Genomic DNA, 18760 nt, shown 5'->3' with positions numbered 1-18760 from the left:
CATGCTCTGGTCCCATGTTCTTAGTTTATTGACATGAACTATTAAGATCAAGATCTTGGAGTAGGGACAGAATCTGATCTACTCTCTTCTTCCCTCACACACTCTCCATTTGTTTGCTGATGATAAATTGTCCTTACACAATTAAAGGGTTTGCTACACTTCCTAGAGGAATCCAAAGTAGTGCTCTCAAGATCCTCATATGTCAGTAAAGATCACACCAGGATTAGTTTCACATAGAGTGGTATATTCAAAATATAATCAAATTTATAATTTGGCTTTGCCTACAAATATCCCGCCATCTGCTATGTCAGAATAATGCTTGGGGAAACTGCACAAGGCATGGTCTTGCAGAGGGATGTGTGATGAACCTAAACCAGAAGGTCATTTAGGAACTGATGCAGAACCAACATGAGACAATCGGGCATGGGTCCCAATGTACATAAAGCCCAAGAATGGGACCTGGTCTAGTGGAAATAGCATGGATGATGTGAAACCAGCAGCCTGTCTCCTCACTGAATTCCAGCAGAGCACAGAGTTCTGGCTGTGCCTAGCCAGCCCAGGGACAGCAAGGACAGGGGTCACCCACGGAGCTTGTCCACGAGTCACGAGGTTTTTGGGGCAGAAGTCTCCGAAGGCAATGCATGCAAGGAGAACATGCAACTGCTTTTGGGGAGGTTTACATCTGTCACTTTTTCCATCTTGCAAAGCCACAAAGAAAATGGTGTAGGTGGACGGCTGAAGATTGCTCTTCTCAAAGGCTTCCTCCTGAAATGGGTGCCTACGCTGTAACACTGACTAAGCTGCTGGGCTTTGCTTCTGATCTCATTAGATAATGATACTGCGATACAAAAGGAGAGGTTAATCTTGACTATATCCCCAATCTCCTTTCCTTGTGTACAGCTGTAAACACCCTGGAGGCATCTGGAGCCACTTCTTCTTATGTGTTCAGTGTCAGCACTTCCAAAGAATGGCTGCCAGTGTGGATAATTAGTGGAGCAGGAGAAGAGGAGACAGGAGGGACCATCTTCTAAAACACAGTAGGCAACTCACACAGATCACAAGATGTATTAGTGCCAGTGTGGCTAGCAAAAAAGAAAGTGCCAATACAGTTCTTATCAGCTCTATCCCACTCCCCTCATCCCTTTTGAAGAAGAGACCACGAAGCACTCCCGCTCGCACCTCCGAGATGTGTCAGGTGCAAGGACTACCCAGTCTGGATCCTCCCAAGGCTGACAATATCCTCACCAGCCCTTTCCCTTCCACCCCCAAGGTGCTAAGAGAAGGCAAATGGAAAGTTTCTAGCCCCCAAGAAAATCTGCCAGAAGAACATCTCTGCCACATTCCTGTTCCTTGCGCCGTTCTCTTACTGGCTCTTCCAAATCAAAGCACATTTCTGTTTGTCTGCATAAAACACTGGTATTTTCCTTTCACACCCCAAGATACACAACTCCTTCCAGTTTTCACCAGCAAACCACTGTTCAAACAAACAGAAGTAGCACTCATTTATCTGGCACACAAGCATACTCTCCTTTACACCCAGCAGGAAAGCAAGTTGCAATAATGCTCAGCTATGTAAAGAAAGAAATTCAGACAATGATGTCAACAGTTATAAACAGCCCAAATTGCCCAAGCAGGTATGAATTGGACCCACCACTGACACACACGAGAGCTCCAACCCATTCTTTCCTACAACTTCTAAAGAAAACAAGAACAAAGCACAAACAATATGATTACGAGAGGAATGACTGAGAATAGAAAATTACTCAGCTTATGTAATGTAATAAGTCCCTATTGAAAAGCATCCACAAAATGCTGTCTTTTCTTTATACCGTTCTTTACACCACTGGCACTCAGGTAGATAAAATAGCTTCCATTTTACAGTCATTTTTTCTGCTATTTTAGCCTGTTATGCTGTTAATCCAGTAGCAACAGACCTGAACCACTTCTAAGCAACTGATACTCTTCTGCTTTTCATTTAAAAGAAATAAGGTTGTTGCTGCTTTCCTATAATTACATCATCTTGTCACTACAAAGGAGGAGGAGGAATATACACCTCTATAAAAATGTTATCTTCAAAATATTCGTTATAATGATACACAGCCAGTTTTTGTACATAAATAAACATATCTGAGTGTATGGGTGTATACATACATCTATATATATGAAAACAGAGATAACCTGTATGTTTATATACTCACACACTTATATTCACAGGTATCTATATGGAGATATAAAATATAATATTGAGCATGAACTGGATGTTGCCTGCTGACACATTTCCACCACCATATAAACATTCCTTGCACTCTCTCACTTGTAATGGTGAATATCTGGACAGGAGTTGGAATCCAAGCCAGGGCAAGTTTTCTTAGGTTAAAACTGGGTGATGGGAGGGAGTGGGGGAAAAAATGGCCTTTGATTTATTACAGTGGTAGCCTAAAGTCTATTTGGCCCAAAGAGCATATTGGTGGCATTCAACACTAACATTTAAAATGAACTGCATTGGCTTCTGTATATTTTAGAAGGCAGTTTTAGCAGTAAAACATATAAATAAGTGAAAAACTGTCTTCTGGTATTAGGCCATACTCTTCCTTCAGCAAGATTTATTCATTTCAGATAATTTATATCAGGAATGAATTTGGTTCAAAATGTTCTATCATAAGACAACAGTCCTGGCAGAATGCTGATACCTGTTCCTTGGGTAAACTCCATCCAATATGCCACTGCAGTGATTTCAAGGTTCACTTGGCCCTGTACTTTTAAAGCAGTATAGTATGAATGTCTGAGATGAATTGTAGGTTGGCTTTGAAGTTATTTTTATTTACTGCAGAATGTGTGCCACCTTTTATCCCAATTCACTTTGCTTGGGGAGCTTATTTTTACTGCCTGCCAATAGGAATCAAATGCTGAGTGCTAAAATGTCGTATCCATGCCCTATATGGGGCAGGCTGCTTTATTTGTATTTGTTTGGTTGGTTTTATAACGTGCACATGGTATATTTGGAATATATGGGATTCAGGAGACCAGTGCTAATGCTTCTCTTTGGAGATTAAAGGGTAAATATTATAAGTATCATTATGTATATTCTTAAGTTTCATCTTTCTTTTGGTGTCCTCAGGTGTCAAACTACCACTGGACAAGACATAACCATTCTTCATGAACACTAAGCCTTCCAATAATCCCAGGGTTCATGGGCTTGTGACTACTCCAGGTAATGCATTTCTCCTTGAGGTTTACATCATCTTTCTCCCAGACAAGAAATCAAGCAGTCAACCCCCTTCAGGAGTGTCTGTCAAGCTCCTCTGACTGTTTTTGATATAGCAGCTCACACATATTGTCACAACTCAGCCTTTAAGACAGCAGAACCTGATTTATTATAATCACAAGTGGCAGCAACTCTATCTCCTATTTGCAGCTACTCACAACTTCCCTCAAACTTTCACATAAGAGGGTAAAAAATGTGCCAATGTGAATCCCACTTCTGTAATGATACATAACACAGGGAAACTTTCCATGGGCTCAAAAAAAGGACTGCCAAGCCTTACTTTTTCGTTTGTTTTTAAAAACAAAGCTTAAAAAAAAAAAAACGAATCAGCCAAGAAGGTCTAAAATGGTCTTTACTCAGTTATGAGATTAAAAGCACCAACCCTACAAACTTACCCAGTGCAAACACAGCCCCCTGAATAAGCCACTCTGAAGATGCTCCAAGGAAAAGGACTGGACTGCTGTTCCTGGAGGAAAACCCACCAAGATGTGTCTACAGGGAAACTCCCTCCCTGGAATGCTGTGCAAGAGAGGGAGTGATGGCCTGGTGGGAAACAGGACTTACCATGTCATGCAGGGGGAACAGAAGCTTGGGATGGTGTAAAACCAGCAGGTGGTGTAAAACCAGCAGGGAATTACAGAGAGTGAGAAATACCTATCACAGGATATCTGGGGTAACTGCCAAAGGCAGAGAAAGGAATGAATCAAGGACTGAGGAAGAAAAAGTCTGAGAAAAGAGATGGAAATGGGGATTAAAGGGGCCAGACACATGTGAAGGGGTGGCTGGTCAGTACACCTGTCAGACCAAGATCCTAATCACTGCAATCCAACTTGCACTCCTGCTATACACTGTTCCCAACTTTCTACTGTGTGAATGCACTCACTCACTGCTGCGAGCTCATGTGCATAAAATATCAGTGGTGAGTAGCAGAAGTTTTCACATCAGCTGCTGGAGTGAGAGGTTGCAAATCTGAGGGCTTTTAGGTCCAGGTACCATCAACAGAAGGAGACCAGAGCCTGGGCTACTGCTTGGATTGACAGAGTGCCCAAAACACACTGGTGGAGAGACCTGCCTTGTCTGGGTGGGTGTGTGTGTGCAGCCCACAAGCTGCCAGAGGAGAGGAATGGTCCCAAAGCCCCACCAGGTTCAGCTACTACCAACAGTCCCGTTTTACAATCACCACAATTAGAAACCCTTGCAAAATTCTTGTGAAGAACTCACAGTTCTGATTACAAAACAGACCCCCCCCCAGCTGGTTTTCCAAAACGTCTCCCATCGATCACCTGCACACTTCATATCTATGTACTGTCAATTTGTTCCTCTGGGACAAATTCTCCTTCCAGTAATTCTTCAAGACTCAGAGTCAAAATGAAAACCCAGGGGCATAACTCCTCATGGCCAGCTGTGCACAGATGTGTCCCTCTGCACTGTCCTTGTCTTTCTGACTCCTACATTTCTCTTCTGGCAGCATATGACCTTCACCTCTCTGAGTGGAGACAGAAGAGAAACTCAGTCCCACCCAGCCGCCCAAAGACTTCAGCTCCATGAGCCTCAAATAGCTATTTTAGATAATCAGGCCTTGATATTCATATGCAATAATCTGGCAGAAGCTTGTGGCTTTTTGACCCAGAAAAAATAACTCCCTTCCTCTAATAGCAAATTTAGCTTCAATCCCCTTTCTTTTAATTGTGTACTCATTTACCAATTCCAGCCCTGTCATGCTGGTGTTATTAGAGTGCTTAATTTCCAAAGCACTTAAGGTAATAAGTGGATCATGACAAAAAAAAAAAAAATTATACTAGCCATGCTCTGTTGGTGCAGCCTCATCCACTTGACTGCTTCCACAAGAACAAAACAGATGCAACAGGACAGAATTTAACTCCATTGCTTAGCAAGGGCATTAAAACCTTCTGATTTTTTCTTTAAATTTATATTTACCAGGTGCATCACTTCACTTGAAGCTACTTTCTTCTCCTGTCTGGTATAAAAGCCTACTCTCTAAAGATCAGCAAGAGACAGGGCACAGGTCCATTCTCATTCCCCCAGGAACCTGACCACTGCATGTTCTATCTTCTCCTCTCTCCTGTAGCAGATGTACTGCAATTATAAACAACATTTGTCATTATTCTAAACACGCTAAGCAGGAAGAAATACGATTCTTACACAAAAGATGTAGGCTGTAGATGCTAGATGAGAAGCAGATGGTAAATCAGCTTGTAAAGCCAAGGTCTCTGCCATTTATTTTTACTTGGAACAGATACATAACAAAAAAAAAAAATGGACAACGAACAAGAGGTTAACTCCATCTGACTATTATGTAATTCCAGATAGTTCTGCCTGATAAGAATTTGGATGGCTTCAGCCCTATACCCTCTGAAGAGAATTAAGTCTTCAGAGCGCATCTGTTTCTTCCCCTGAAACCAGCAAAGTCTAAATGAACTGGAAATGAGAATACAAGCCCAACAGTGACAAGAAAGTAAAGTCCAATCGGGAAATGCAGTTGCACAAGTTCCCACAGCGTGACTCAAGACATATTGCAGCATCTCCAGCCACGCCATTTCCTAGACAGAATTATTTTGTCCCCGTTCCAGAGACACTTACACGGGGACCAGTCCTTCCGGATTTTATGCCACCACTTACACTCTGATCAAATATTCATTCTAAGATCTTCTTTTCTGAGAGACTAAGTGTCCAAAGGCCAAATTAAGCTCAAACGTCTGCACTGAAGCACATAATTCACAAGGGAGCCACTTTCAAAGATCTGAATCATCATTAATGAGGTATTTCCACAGGCCTCCTGACGTTTGTAGGAAGCTATTGAGATTCAAACAGCCACTGAAAACCACCAAAACTGGCCTTCTATGTATGTGCTGTTACCTTTTGCCATCATACTTGGGGATGAACAAGTCAAAGGACTGGTTGAAAAGGGAAGTAATTCTTCCATACGTATTATATTATATGTTCTTTTCATGAAGTTGGTGAAAAAGTGATTACATTTGGACAATTTGGGGACCCTCAGTCTTCCCATTTCCTAATTAACACAGACTTTGATATCAAGAAGAACATGCCTATAAGGTTTGGTCCTTGGCTTGGTGAGGAGGGCTCTGCCAGTCCTTGGCACTAAAGCTGTACTTGCAAATTGCCCTCACACTAGAGAACCAAGTTTTCCACATGGTACAGTCTAAGTAAGGGCTGGTGGATTTGCTGCCCTCTGTACCAATGGTGTTAACCAAAAATTGCTAACTTCTAGGTTCAAATCTTGCACAGTGGACAGGCAATCTGAACCACTAACACCTCAGTTTCTTGCTGTCCCAAAGCTTTTGACAGAGAAAAACGATGTTGTGCAGAAGCCTCTGATACAAGATATGGTAATATTAAATGCACGTGATGTCTTTTGGAACACCTAAAAAAAAGAGGGGTATTTTGTCATCTTACATGGATGTCGTGTTTCAACAAGGTCTTTTATTAAAGCTCTTAAATAAATTAACCTGACAAGAAGGTAGATGGCTGGTTCTCAAATAAATGAGAAAGCAGATAGAGCAGCAGGAAACAAAAGAGTAGGAGTCAGTGGTCAACCAGTGAAGCAAGTTTACCCCTGAGCCTCAGGGAATTACGTGGTGTTCACCCTACTGCTGAATGGTTTGAAAAAACAAGGCAAAGAATGAAGTGACAGCATGAACACCAAAGGTTCAGAGAGCAAGGGAATGATTTTACGAAAATAAAATCCAGTGAGAGCTAGAGCTAGGATAAACAAAGATACCACACCTAGGTGAGGAAACCTCTGAGCTGCAGGCTGTGGGAACCTGCAGAAACACTGCTGCACACCTGCCTGCATTTGATTTGAACTCTTCCCCACACACTCGGCTCTGCCTGCTGTCAGAGAAGGGACACAGGGCAAGCTGACCTAAACTCCCAGTTTATATTTGTCAAAAATTCAGTCTCCAGGTTGGACATATATCCTTATGCCCCTCAGCAGAGGTGAGTCACAGAGGTTCTAAGGGCAAACCATGCCTAAGGCATTTATGTCTTGCCCCAGGGATGTTCATTTTGAGAATGAACACCCACTCTTCAGTTTGCAATGCTTTAGTTTTAAATCCAAAGCAGTTCATTCCCATGTGCTAAACTACCACGTGGATTTTGCTGGGATTCTCCTTGCATGTTGTTTTGTGTAAGTTTTGAGATCTTAATTGTAATGGTAAGGCTAAACACTGTTTTCTAATAGAGGACAATGGATACAGCTGTGAATTACAAAGCAGTTGAGTATTCCTAGTGAGGGTCTGCCACATTTTGAGCAGTATCATGTTCCCTGTCTTCCCAAAGCCAGCCAGCTTACCTACAAGACCAATGCTACAGGGAAGTGTGAGGCAATTAATTTCTTAGAGAATACAGAGCTGAACTCTGAGATATTAAAACACTTGAGAACAAAAGATCTGCCCTAGTAAGCTGGTAAGCTTAGACCCCACGGACTTCGAGAAAGCACTTTTCCAAAATGGCATGTGAATACACAACAAAAAGGAAATTGAATGGCATTTTCACTCGAGTTACTTTCTATTCTTGGCTGTTTTTGTGATTTCTCTTTCCTTTTAGGGTGGTTATGGAGAACTGTGATCAACCATGTGATGTCTGAAGGCTTCAACTGCAAAATGAGTTTTGCTTCATCTTCCCTCAGACTTCTTCAGACTACGGAAGTCTACTTTGAAATGAGAAAAAAGCACACCGAGATTATGGTGCACTCCATCTCTACCTCCGCAACACCTCGAGCAAGACATGACTGCCTATGGGTAGAGGACAGCAAAGCATTTCATCAAATCCCACTCAGCACACAGAAAGTTGTAGTGGAAGGCTGTCAGGGTGAGTTACAGCCAGCCCCCAACACACAGTTACTGGGAGATGGAAACAGCAGAGACCACAGCTCAGACTCCCAACAGCTCACCATCACCACTTCCTGCCATATAAATTTTGAAATGTTTTAGTTGCTCTCTCTCTCTCTAAAACTTCCTTCCTCAGTCACAAGTTTTCACAACAGGTGGTTAATAAAATTTATTGTATTAAAACATGAGCTAGAATTAAAAACAGGTCATTGTCATGTATACTTTTAATAAACAATACAGCAAAGAGAAAGAAGAAAAATAGGTTCTACTCCCACAAAGACTCGGTGACCAAAAATCACTGAGTCAAACTCAGACACATTTCCAGGCCCAAAAAAACCCCAAACAAACAAACAAAAAACCTAAACCCCAACAAAGCCAAACCCACAATAACAATGGGTTCTGCTTGGAGGAAAATAAGTAATGCTGAAGTAAGGTCTTACTCAGCTGGGAAAGAGGAGAAGGATCAGACAAAGGGGCTGACCAAGATTTATTCCCAATAACCTCTATTTTATACAACCCATGCTACGAGGAGTTATATATCACTTAATAAAACACTGTGAACTATTCCAGCAACAGTGACTACTCAGTATATTTTTACCATCTTGAGACAGCTTAAGTGTTAAAAAGAAAAACTGCACAGATTTTATCAAGGTTGAAACGCGCGCTTAGAAATCCTCTGCTAAAAAATCGTGTTTCCTTTTGTATTTTCTCTAATATTTTAAGCCACCGAAAAGGAATAGTTGGTCACACATGATAGCTGGCCACAGAGATTTTTACTAGGGTTGCAGCCTAACTTGTTTATTCTTTCTGACATATGGATCTCAATTTGCATACAGGCATCTCTCCGAGATGATGAAAACGCGCGGTCTCTCTCAGACAAAGCGGGAGGGAAAAAAAAAAGAAATGGTCGAGAACAATACAACCCATCTGTCAGAGACAGGCGAGGGGGGGAAAAAACCAACAAAAAAAAAAAAAAGGAAAAAGAAAACAAACAAACAAACAAACACACCAAAAACCCCAAACCCTGCTTTCGGAAAGTGGGTTTAGCTCTGCATCTTTTCCTTCCTCCCATCTTAGCAACAGAGCCTGGAGCAGCCAACCAGGCTGGCGCGGGTTACTGCAGTGCATTGCCCGCCAGTAACCGCGCCGGGCTCGCCCGGAGCGGGCATGCGGCACCTCTACCGCAGTGCACCTGCCACGGATGAGGACAGGCTTTTTCCGACTCCTCCAGCAAGGATTAGCAAATAATTTAGGGCAAATCCCTCCCTGCCACCCACCCCCCCACTCCCCCCCAGCCTCTCCTTTTCATTTGGGTCTTTGGATAACTCCGGAGCGGGGGGTGTGAAATCTTTTAAATGAAGTCACAGAAAGGATGCTGATGCTGGGAAAAAAAAAAAAAAAAAAAAAGCCCCGACTAAATAGAAAGAAATGGGTCTGTCCGAGTGCGTGTACCAGAACTAATTCATGAGACAGCACCGAGGCAAATCAGCAAAACCCAGGCTGTTTAAATCTCTGCTGATGATTTGACAGCGGGTGAAGTTTCCATCTTATGCAGGGAACAGCATTAACATAATACACAGCCCTCTGAGCTGAAATGCAGGGATCTCACCGTTCTGATGACACTGTCTCGGACTGTGATGGCCACTTTTCACAGCTCACGAATACCAAACAACCTGCCAAAGACTCGGTGCTTCCCCACCGGACACGAGGGAGCCATCCAGGATAAGCCCAGTCCCTCATTCCTCTCCTTCCACTCCTGAATCTCAAAGCCACGAAAAACAACAACCTTGACAGAAAAGACAGCACCCCTCCAGCTGACTGCTTCCACAGGGTTTGAGCCATTAGCACAAACCCAAAATAACAAGAAATAGCACATTTTTTCTGCTGAGCATGAATTTCTGTTTTGGTACCAAACCCACTCCACAGAAGCACCCGGCTGGATTTTGACCGGCTGAATCCCGCTCCCTCCGAGGTTACTAAAGACCAAATCCTAGCAGAACTTACTCTTGAAAGCAGCACAGATGAGTCATTACAGTCCTAAAAATAACAACGGAGAAATTTCCAACTAAAACGTTGCCTAATTAACCATGAATACTGACGAGTGGGGGGGGGGGGAGAAGGGGAAAAAAAAAAAAAGAAATCCCTGAGTTGTTGTGGAGTTTTGAAAGCAAATTTATTACTACTTTCTTCCCGGATGCACTCAAGTTCTATTGGAAGAATATATCCATTTCCATCCTGTATTATAGCAAAACCACCTAGAAACAATAGGAGAAATGTCCTTTGCTGGGTGTATAGAATGTATATATCTTTTTTAGGTAAAGCTGAACGAATATGACCAAGACAGAAAGCCCCAAAGTACTTTTCCTGCCCTCTTTGTAGGCCTATACATAATACATCTCCAAATCACAATTCAGATTACTTTATGGTGCTTTTAACAAAAATGGCAGAAACCTGAGGTCCTGACTTTTCTATGAAATCCTCCTGCAAACAGTTTTCAGGCAGTTCTAGTATTAAAACCTACAAGTCTCTAATTTTTCTATGAACGGGTAAAACCAATCTAGGTTTCTGTGGTTTGCATTTCAAACTGCAGTTTAAACAAACAGCTCAGAAGCCAAGATAAGACCCACTTTCATCTCTTTCTCAAGCCTTACATAAATGGCTTTGTTATGAGACAGTAAAACTTTTGGTCACATTTTGTTCTGAAGCTCTGCAGATCTTGCTATTTCCATATTTAAGGAGCCACACTGGATCTAACATAAGACTCTCATCTTTCTCTTCACCTCCAAGCCAGCTGGCTCCCTTGTCCTAAAAGAAAGGAGAAAGCATTCTTGGACTAACTAATCTTACAACAGTTACTCCAGGAGTCCTGCACCTTTCTTAAATAAATCCTGAAACTCGCTGACCCACAGGAAACCCCCAGAACATGCTTGAACAAGGACTGAGACACATTTTCAGTTATAGAAGATCCTTAACCTCACAAGATCTGGATCAAGTCAATTAAAAATCCTTCAAAACTAAAGAAACAGTTTGACTCTCTCTGTTGACTGGTTCCCTAAAAGCTTTATGGGGAAAACGCCAAAGTCATCGGAGACCTTCTGAAACTTTTACCTCTGTCAGCTTTTCCAAATTCCCATACAGGAGTAACAATTTCTCCTGAATGGAATGGGTCACATACCATTCCATCAAGCTTTGATCAAGGACTGACCTGCCACCTTCCCTCCCTGTAAATGCCCCTGACCACAAAAGGAATTACACCAGGAATTAATCAGCTCCAGAGTCACACCAATCTTTGCTATGAATTTGATAAAACACCATGAGCAGAGAGGCATTTATCACATAAACCTTAGAATCAAAATGCCCCTCCCTCCTTTACAAGAGAAAAAGAGATTCAATAGATAAATTAGGCATTTAAAGGCTGACACACAAATCAATGAAAAATTCTAATTTGAAGTCTGCTACAGCTTATTTAGCTTCTTTCTTGTTGACAAGCAATGCAAGTTCACCTTTCTTTGTGCTTTTAATGAAAAGTAAATGACATGACATACCATGAGTTTCATTGTTCTGAACAATCAAGCTAAGTAGAGAACACAGTGGCAGCACTACTAATTATTCCTCCTTTTGTTAATCTGGAGCCTAACCTTAACATCATTTTGCAATACCATTTTTACTGAAGGGAGTTGCTCTTTAGCTGAATTCCTCTCCAACAGGCTGGCAGGAATCAGCTTTGTAAGGAAACTATGCTTCTGCCTTTGTGATCCAACACTCTTGAAGGGGTTTAACTAATTCATTACAGTCATGGAGAATGATGTAGAAATAGTATATTTTTTTTTTCCAAGCTCCATTTCAGAATAGAAACACCATTAATTTAAAAGGCACATTTTTGAAACAGCTTCCCTTATCGCTTCTTACCACAACCAGCACTCAAGAACAATGTGAACTGAGACATCTCCCTTTTTTTTTTTTTCCTAACTTGTGCACACAATTTTACTTCAGTTGCATTTCCTATACTGGACTGTCCTAGTGTTTTCTGCTCCTCTTCTCATAAAAAAGTGAATTCAAACATTTCACATCACATCACTGAGAGAGACTTTTAGCACAGGGAATCCACAAGGAGTGTAGAACTACAACCACCACCAGTGTTAGGAGGCCCAATATTGCCCTTCTGTTGAGCAGTGGCAGACTAAAACCCACTGAAAAGTCCCATTTTCCCACTGGAGAAGAGACCACTATAAGGCATTTAGAACAGTTTTACATGTAATTCATTCATCTACAAATCAATCAGTGTGAAACAGAGAATATACCAAACTGTACACACAAAAAAAATTTTACTTGCAGAACGACTAAAACAATTCAAGGAATCTGATAGTTTGGGCCTTACCTTCACTGGAGACTATTCAGGCAATTCAATTTTCTCTAATGAAAAATCTCTTCTATTAAAACCAATATATTGAGTTTCTTCAGCTGTTCTTTGTAGGCCCCCTGAATAATTTTTTACCCCTCTGACAGACCCTTTCCAGCTTCCCAATATCTCTGTGGATCTGGAGGGCCCGACACTGGGTACAATATCCCAGTTGTGCTCTCACTGATGCCAGGAAAGATAACAACTTGGCTCCACCTGGCCATGACCTCCAAAGGCAGTACATTATATGGTTTATCTTACTGGCAATGAGAGCACACTTTGGTTCACAGTCACTTGGCATGGACTGTAGACCTCCCAAAGCTGTTTTAGGTCCTTGTCAAGAAGAAGAATGCCAAGCCCTGCTGGCAGACACAACCTCACAGCCCCTCTGAGGGTGTCCTTGGTGGCCCCAGGAAAGACACACGGTGAGGAAGAGAGAATATGAACCCCTGCACACAGACAGCTAGAAAAGTTTAATCTCCTCTTTCAAACCTAAGTGTAGTGACACAGTCATAGCCATACCCTAGAGCTGAATACCTCAACAGGTCATTTTCAGCAGCAGGACATTTTGCCAGGACGTGCCATTCAGTTCAAGCCAAGTCAAGGCATGTCAGCAAATGTGAACAAAGAAGCCCACAATCATTTCTGGCCAGTGAGAAAGACATCCAGTTAGAAATCTCAAGCTTTTATATCTCACACGAGACATCTTGGCCTTGCTCCATTTCGACGTTTGAGTTCATTCTGATAAGATAAAACATAATTTTGAATGCACCGAAGTTGCTGCCAAACCAATTGTTCTCCTATGGACAGCATGGCTCCATGCAATTTTAATAGATAAATAAAAGATGGCCAGTGTGTGTACATACAGTTCTGATGTTGAAAAACCCATTAAAGCATGAAATCTGCAGATCCTTCAACAAATGAATAATTGTATGCACAGGCTGTCCATGTACAGTAGCACTTTCATGGCAACAGCTCCAGTGTTTTTCATACCACACATTTTTAGACCATTAAGGCCTTGATGTTGTGATAATGACACAATTTCCAGACAGCAGCAATGTACTTTGTGAAACAATTTCAAGTGTAATGTTTAAGCCAGTGGATTTATAGATGCAGGGCCTGTGCAGGTATGAAGTCTGGCTCAGGTGAGCAGTCCATTGGCAGGGGCTTATCTCTTAAAAGAATTAAAGCACACAACCATACCAGTTTACATTACTGAGAGAGAATTCCTCAAGGAAGAGCAATTATGCCATTTAGTACACAAAATTCTCCCGCAGATTTCAATAGTTTCTCTTGGGCATACTTCTTTTCACTAGCAGGAATTTACTGCACGACCTAGTTTTCCTTTCAGAGACGACTAGTCACATGCACACACAAAACCCAAAAACTCTCTAGGAAACACACAGCTACACAAAGCAAGTGAAGGTATAAAAGGAATGGATGTCAAGCCCAGAAGAAATGACAGAGCCACCTTACATCCACCTTTCAGAGATGGAACTGACCAAGGGCACATAAAGAACAGAGCTGAATATGCCCTTCTTACTCTCAATGCTTCTCTTTCTGAAGATGCCCCCAATATCTGTATATCATTTTGGTACGCCCTGTGTTGTAGGCTGTGAACTCTTCACTGTGTATATCAGCAAAGGAGGTAGTAAAAGAGCATCTTTGTCTTTGACTAAACCTCAGGATTCAGTCCTAGCAAGAGCCAGTGATTCCATCAGTTAAAAGGAATTATAAGCTTAGAGAGATCCCTTGTAGAACACCAAGAGGCACGGATGGGCTGACGTTCCTACAGCTCAAAGCATTTATTTCCAAGCTCAGCATTTTAAGAAAATGGTTTTTATCCTGGTGTCAAATGCCTTCTGAAATTCTGAGATGCTGTTCTGAAGGAGTACTGAAAAAAATAACCATTTCACAAAACAGCCAGTTGCAAGAGTAAAAGAAAAAAGCCTCCTCTTTCCCCCCCCACCCCCATCTTTAAACTGCTGCATATTCTACCCACCCTCAACAATAAATTGTAGACATGCAAGATCACAGGACAGATATTTGGCAGCACAGCAATACCATATTTACTTCAGATACTTTAGAATTGGGAGGCAAAAATAAGCAGTTGTACGAACTGCTGCATCTACGGTTCCTTGTAGATGAAGCACTGTCTTCCTCACCTTTCTTCCTCCACCACGGCCCTTCTTGGATGGAGTAGGACAGTTCTTTAAACTCAATGTTCACGGCTGGTCTGCGGGGTAGGTAGGAGAAACGGTGAGCCTCTGTCAGAGCATTGTCCACCTTTTTCAAGTGTCCATTCATGAGCCGAATGTCTTGGGTGTCTGTGCCATTGGAGACCACTTCGTCCACCGAAACACACACCGACTTCGGCTCGGCCATGGCGCACCCGGAACTGCTGCCGTCCTGCAGGGAAGATGGAGGGAGTTCAAAGACTTCTGCTTAGGAACACATTTCAAACCCCCCTGCACTAGAAGAATTATGATCTAAATAACACAAGAATCCAGCACGGTAACGCGCTGAAGGGCGAAAGAGGAATAAAATAAAACAATCTTTTGTTTGTTCTGCCTGAGCATTGATGGAAGAGGTGAAAGAGCTCTTGCAGCACACAGTTCCTTTAGCACTAGTTTCCCTTTTAGGTCTTGCACCAGATTAATACATTTATAAGTTCAGTCCCCATTGTATTTGGTTTCTCATGCACTCAAAGAATTTGGTTCTAGTTACTCTGATTCCAGGGCTTGTATTGGGACAGAGCCGAAGGGGGAAGGGAGCTGGGTGAACAATTATTTGTGCAGTAAGAGCTCTTGTTCCTCTGGATCAGAATATACTCTGTAAATGTGAAATGTGTTTTATTTCTGCAAATTTTTAAATGTACTATTTTATGCCTTATTTGCTCCTGCACTGATAGTTCTGGAGACTTTGCAACCTGGAACAGTACAATTTCTTTTCTGGAGGTCTTTCAGGAAAGCACAGTGCTTTCCACCCAAAAGCCTTGTGTGCTTTCCTTGCTTGATAGTGATCCCTAATGGAAATCTTATCAGCTACATAAACATATTAAACCCTGCTCCAGTACTTGCACAGCTGACACTGTAAGGTCAACTGTGCTCACAGCCATACCTTTGCTGTGCTTTGCCCATTACAGCACTCAGTGCAATTCCACTTGGCATTTTTTGGATTGAATCCCCATCTCCTCCTCTCCTGACCTCTCATGACAAGGGCCTTTCACCTGCCTTTCTTTTCTTTTTTCACTATGCACACAAAATCTGGACTTCTTCCATTCCTTTTACCTTCACAGGTACCTTGCATCAATATCAACAGAATGTGTGTAAGGTCAAAAGCAAAACACTCGTGAATTTTTTTCAGCTGAACATACTTTTGAAGAGTTCAGAGGCTGTTCACTGTCATCTGTTGTTTGGAGGGTGTCATAAGCAGGGCCCAACATCTGCACATTTGTCTATTAGAAAATTCAGTATTTTTAATGCGGATCTGTATTGGAAAAGACTTCTGTAGCTGGCCAGGATTTCCATGTTGGCCCATCTGCCCAACAATCTGCATGTCCCCAAAGGTATCTCTTGGAAATTATATGTGCTGCACTACTTTTCAAGGCACTGGTGTTGGACACCCCCAAACAGAGCTGCAGGTCCTGCCACTGTTTCCCCCTATTTGTCCTCCAATGCAACTAAGAAGTCACATTGCCTCCTCTTCCCTGTGCCACTTCCATCCTCTCCCTCATGATTTCTGGTCTTCCCATTTATGCTGCAAAAGCAGTGCAGCTCAGATCAGTCAACTTGTCATGAATGCTGATGAAAACATTAAAAAACAAACAGTCCTACATAATCACTGATGAAAAAAAGTAGTCCTACATAACCACACTGCAGTTAGTGTCTTCACATTCTTCATGCACAAGCCCCGAGTTCTGGATGTAAAAATCAGCTCTGCTTAACACATTCTCCCAAGGAAAAGATTTTAGCTGTGCTCTCAACTTACTCAAAGGTCAGGTATCCAGTAACACTTACTCTCAATTTCTTAAACAGTTGACTGCAATGGTATGTAATTTGAACATAACAAGAGTAACATGAAACATCTCAGAACTCAACAATTAAAGCAAGGAAACCTCCCTTTTCCCTAAAAACTAAGAGAAGGTGAGTTAACAATATTCTTCCCTGAATGTTTCCAAGGCTTACTTTGGCACTCATAAGCTGTTTTGTTCAGAGGAACCACTGAGCACCTTCACGCATCAGAGGGAACACCCAAAAACTAACTCTCAACGAGCAGGTCACCTTGATTATTCAGGTGACAGTCAGAGCTTCTCCAGTTTAGATCAATTCAAACACAAGCATCCTTTGGACAAGCTCCTTGTCTCTGACTACTTAATCATCCGGCAGTACGAAGCCAGAGGTTTTTGCTACCGGGACAATAAACAATTTCAATCACTCGGTGGACAGAAATGCCTGTTGTCAGCAGCCTTTTGTCACACACCTGCCTCCTCTCCAGGGACCATCTGCTACGGGTGAGGGTCCCCCGAGCACCTGGCACGGCACCAGGGGCTCCCAATTGCTTGGAAAGAGAAGGGCAACTCCCGTGGCCACGACACCCACGGACTTACCCGAGCCCTTCGTAAGGCACAGACACACCTGAACCCTCCGTATGCCCCAAACACCTGAACCCTCCGTATGCCCCGAATACATGCAGACCGCTGTGATGCTACAGCCCCGCATCCCCGACCCCTGCGCTCCGTGCACGCCGAGAGCGGCTGCTCCCCGCGCCCCCGCTCACCTCTCCGCTGCTTTTACACAGTTTTGGTTATTTCCCATGTAGTTTCGCGTCTCCCGTGAGGGGCCGGGCCGCTCGGGGCGCCCGGCGGGGACGGCAGCGCCCGCCCGGTCCCGGCGGCAGGAGGGTCCCGGGGGCTCTGCCCGCCCCGTCCCCCGCGGGCACCGCGCGTTATGCAAAGGTTACGGTCCCTCCGCAAATCCTCCGGGAAGCCGGCGGGGCGCAGCGGCGCAGGGAGCATGCTCGGCGATAATCCCCCCCGCCTTAACTACAGACAGAGGTAACCAGCGGTCAAGTCCCGCCGTGCGCCGCCGGCCCCTCGCACACCCGCATCCCCGGTGCATCCCGCATCCCCGGTGCATCCCGCACCGCGAATCCCGCATCCCGCATCCTGCACGGGGACCCACCCGCCGGCCCCGCTTGCCACTCGGGGAGCATCTCAGGAAGCGACTCGGGGATCGCCCCGCGGACCCCTCGCTCCACACACACACACACCCCCGCAGCCCCGCACCCCTCGCCCCCCGCCCGCTCCTCGGAGGGAGAGAGGGCAGGGCGCGCCTTACCAAAGCGCTGCCCAGGGAGAAAGCCGCCATCAGACATGCCATGTGTCCCTCTGCCCGCCCGGCTGCCGGCGGAGGAGCCCTCGAGTGCCGCCTCTCCGCCCCGACTGGCTGCGGGAGGCGGGCAGGGATGGGGATGGGGATGGAGCCGCCTCCGTCCCGGACCGCCCTCGCCGCGGAGATGGGGACAGCCAGGGGGTCGGGGAGCTCCTCCGCCCTGGAGAGGGTGGGCAGCGCGTCCACATCCAGCGTGTCCCCATCCCGCGGATGGACGTGGCTGTCCCTCAACCCAAACACGCGGCAGACAATTGGGCAGGGGGCTGCGGACCGAAGGTCGCTCGCCGGGACATGGGAAGCTCCTGACAGGCACAGGTCTCCCTCTACTCGGCTTCCCGATGGGCTCCCGGAGGGGACCGGGGAGGCATTCCCTGAGGAAACGGGTTTCGAAGCACCGTCTAATTGCGCCCTGTGCCGACCCGCCCGGGGATGAGGACGAGGTGGGTCTTCTGACCCCGGGAATCACACGCCATTGATTTACAAGCGAGCCATTGGGGTTCAGAAATGGAGAGGGAGGAAAGTTGTCACTGAGTTACAGTCCCTGTTCGTTTATTCCTCAAATCAAAGACCTGCATTTCGGCAGGGTCACACAGTCACAGAATGGGTCAGATTGGAAGGGACCACAGTGGGTCATCTGGTCCAGCCTCCCTGCTCAAGTAGGGTCATCTCAGAGCATATGGCACAGGATTGTGTCCAGACGGCTCTGGAATATCTCCAGTGAGGGAGACTCCACATCCCCTCTGGACAACCTGTTCCAGTGTTTGGTCACTGCACAGGAAAGAAGTTCTTCCTCATATCCAGGTGGGACTTCCTGGGCATCAGTTTCTGCACA

General features: G+C 44.3%; 1 protein-coding gene across 2 annotated transcripts in view; it reads right to left on the bottom strand.

Moving 5' to 3' along the window:
- ABCG1 (ATP binding cassette subfamily G member 1) overlaps positions 1–18006 on the bottom strand; it is a 54646-nt gene extending 36640 nt beyond the window's left edge. The window contains exons 1-2 of one of the 2 annotated variants that reach the window (XM_032678172.1): positions 17875–18006; positions 14701–14944 (exon numbers count right to left, since the gene is read on the bottom strand). In XM_032678172.1, the coding sequence (XP_032534063.1) occupies positions 14701–14944; positions 17875–17916 (286 nt within the window). In that variant the 5' untranslated portion in view covers positions 17917–18006. Of the gene's footprint in view, positions 1–14700; positions 14945–17314; positions 17450–17874 lie in introns of those variants that run through there. The other variant, XM_032678174.1, reaches the window with a different exon arrangement.
- Positions 18007–18760: the final 754 nt, after the last annotated feature.

Source organism: Chiroxiphia lanceolata, chromosome 2 (genome assembly GCF_009829145.1).
Source record: "Chiroxiphia lanceolata isolate bChiLan1 chromosome 2, bChiLan1.pri, whole genome shotgun sequence".
Classification (NCBI taxonomy): domain Eukaryota; kingdom Metazoa; phylum Chordata; class Aves; order Passeriformes; family Pipridae; genus Chiroxiphia; species Chiroxiphia lanceolata.
The sequence above is the reverse complement of the archived record's forward strand: the minus strand, read 5'-3'. Positions and strand labels throughout refer to the sequence as shown.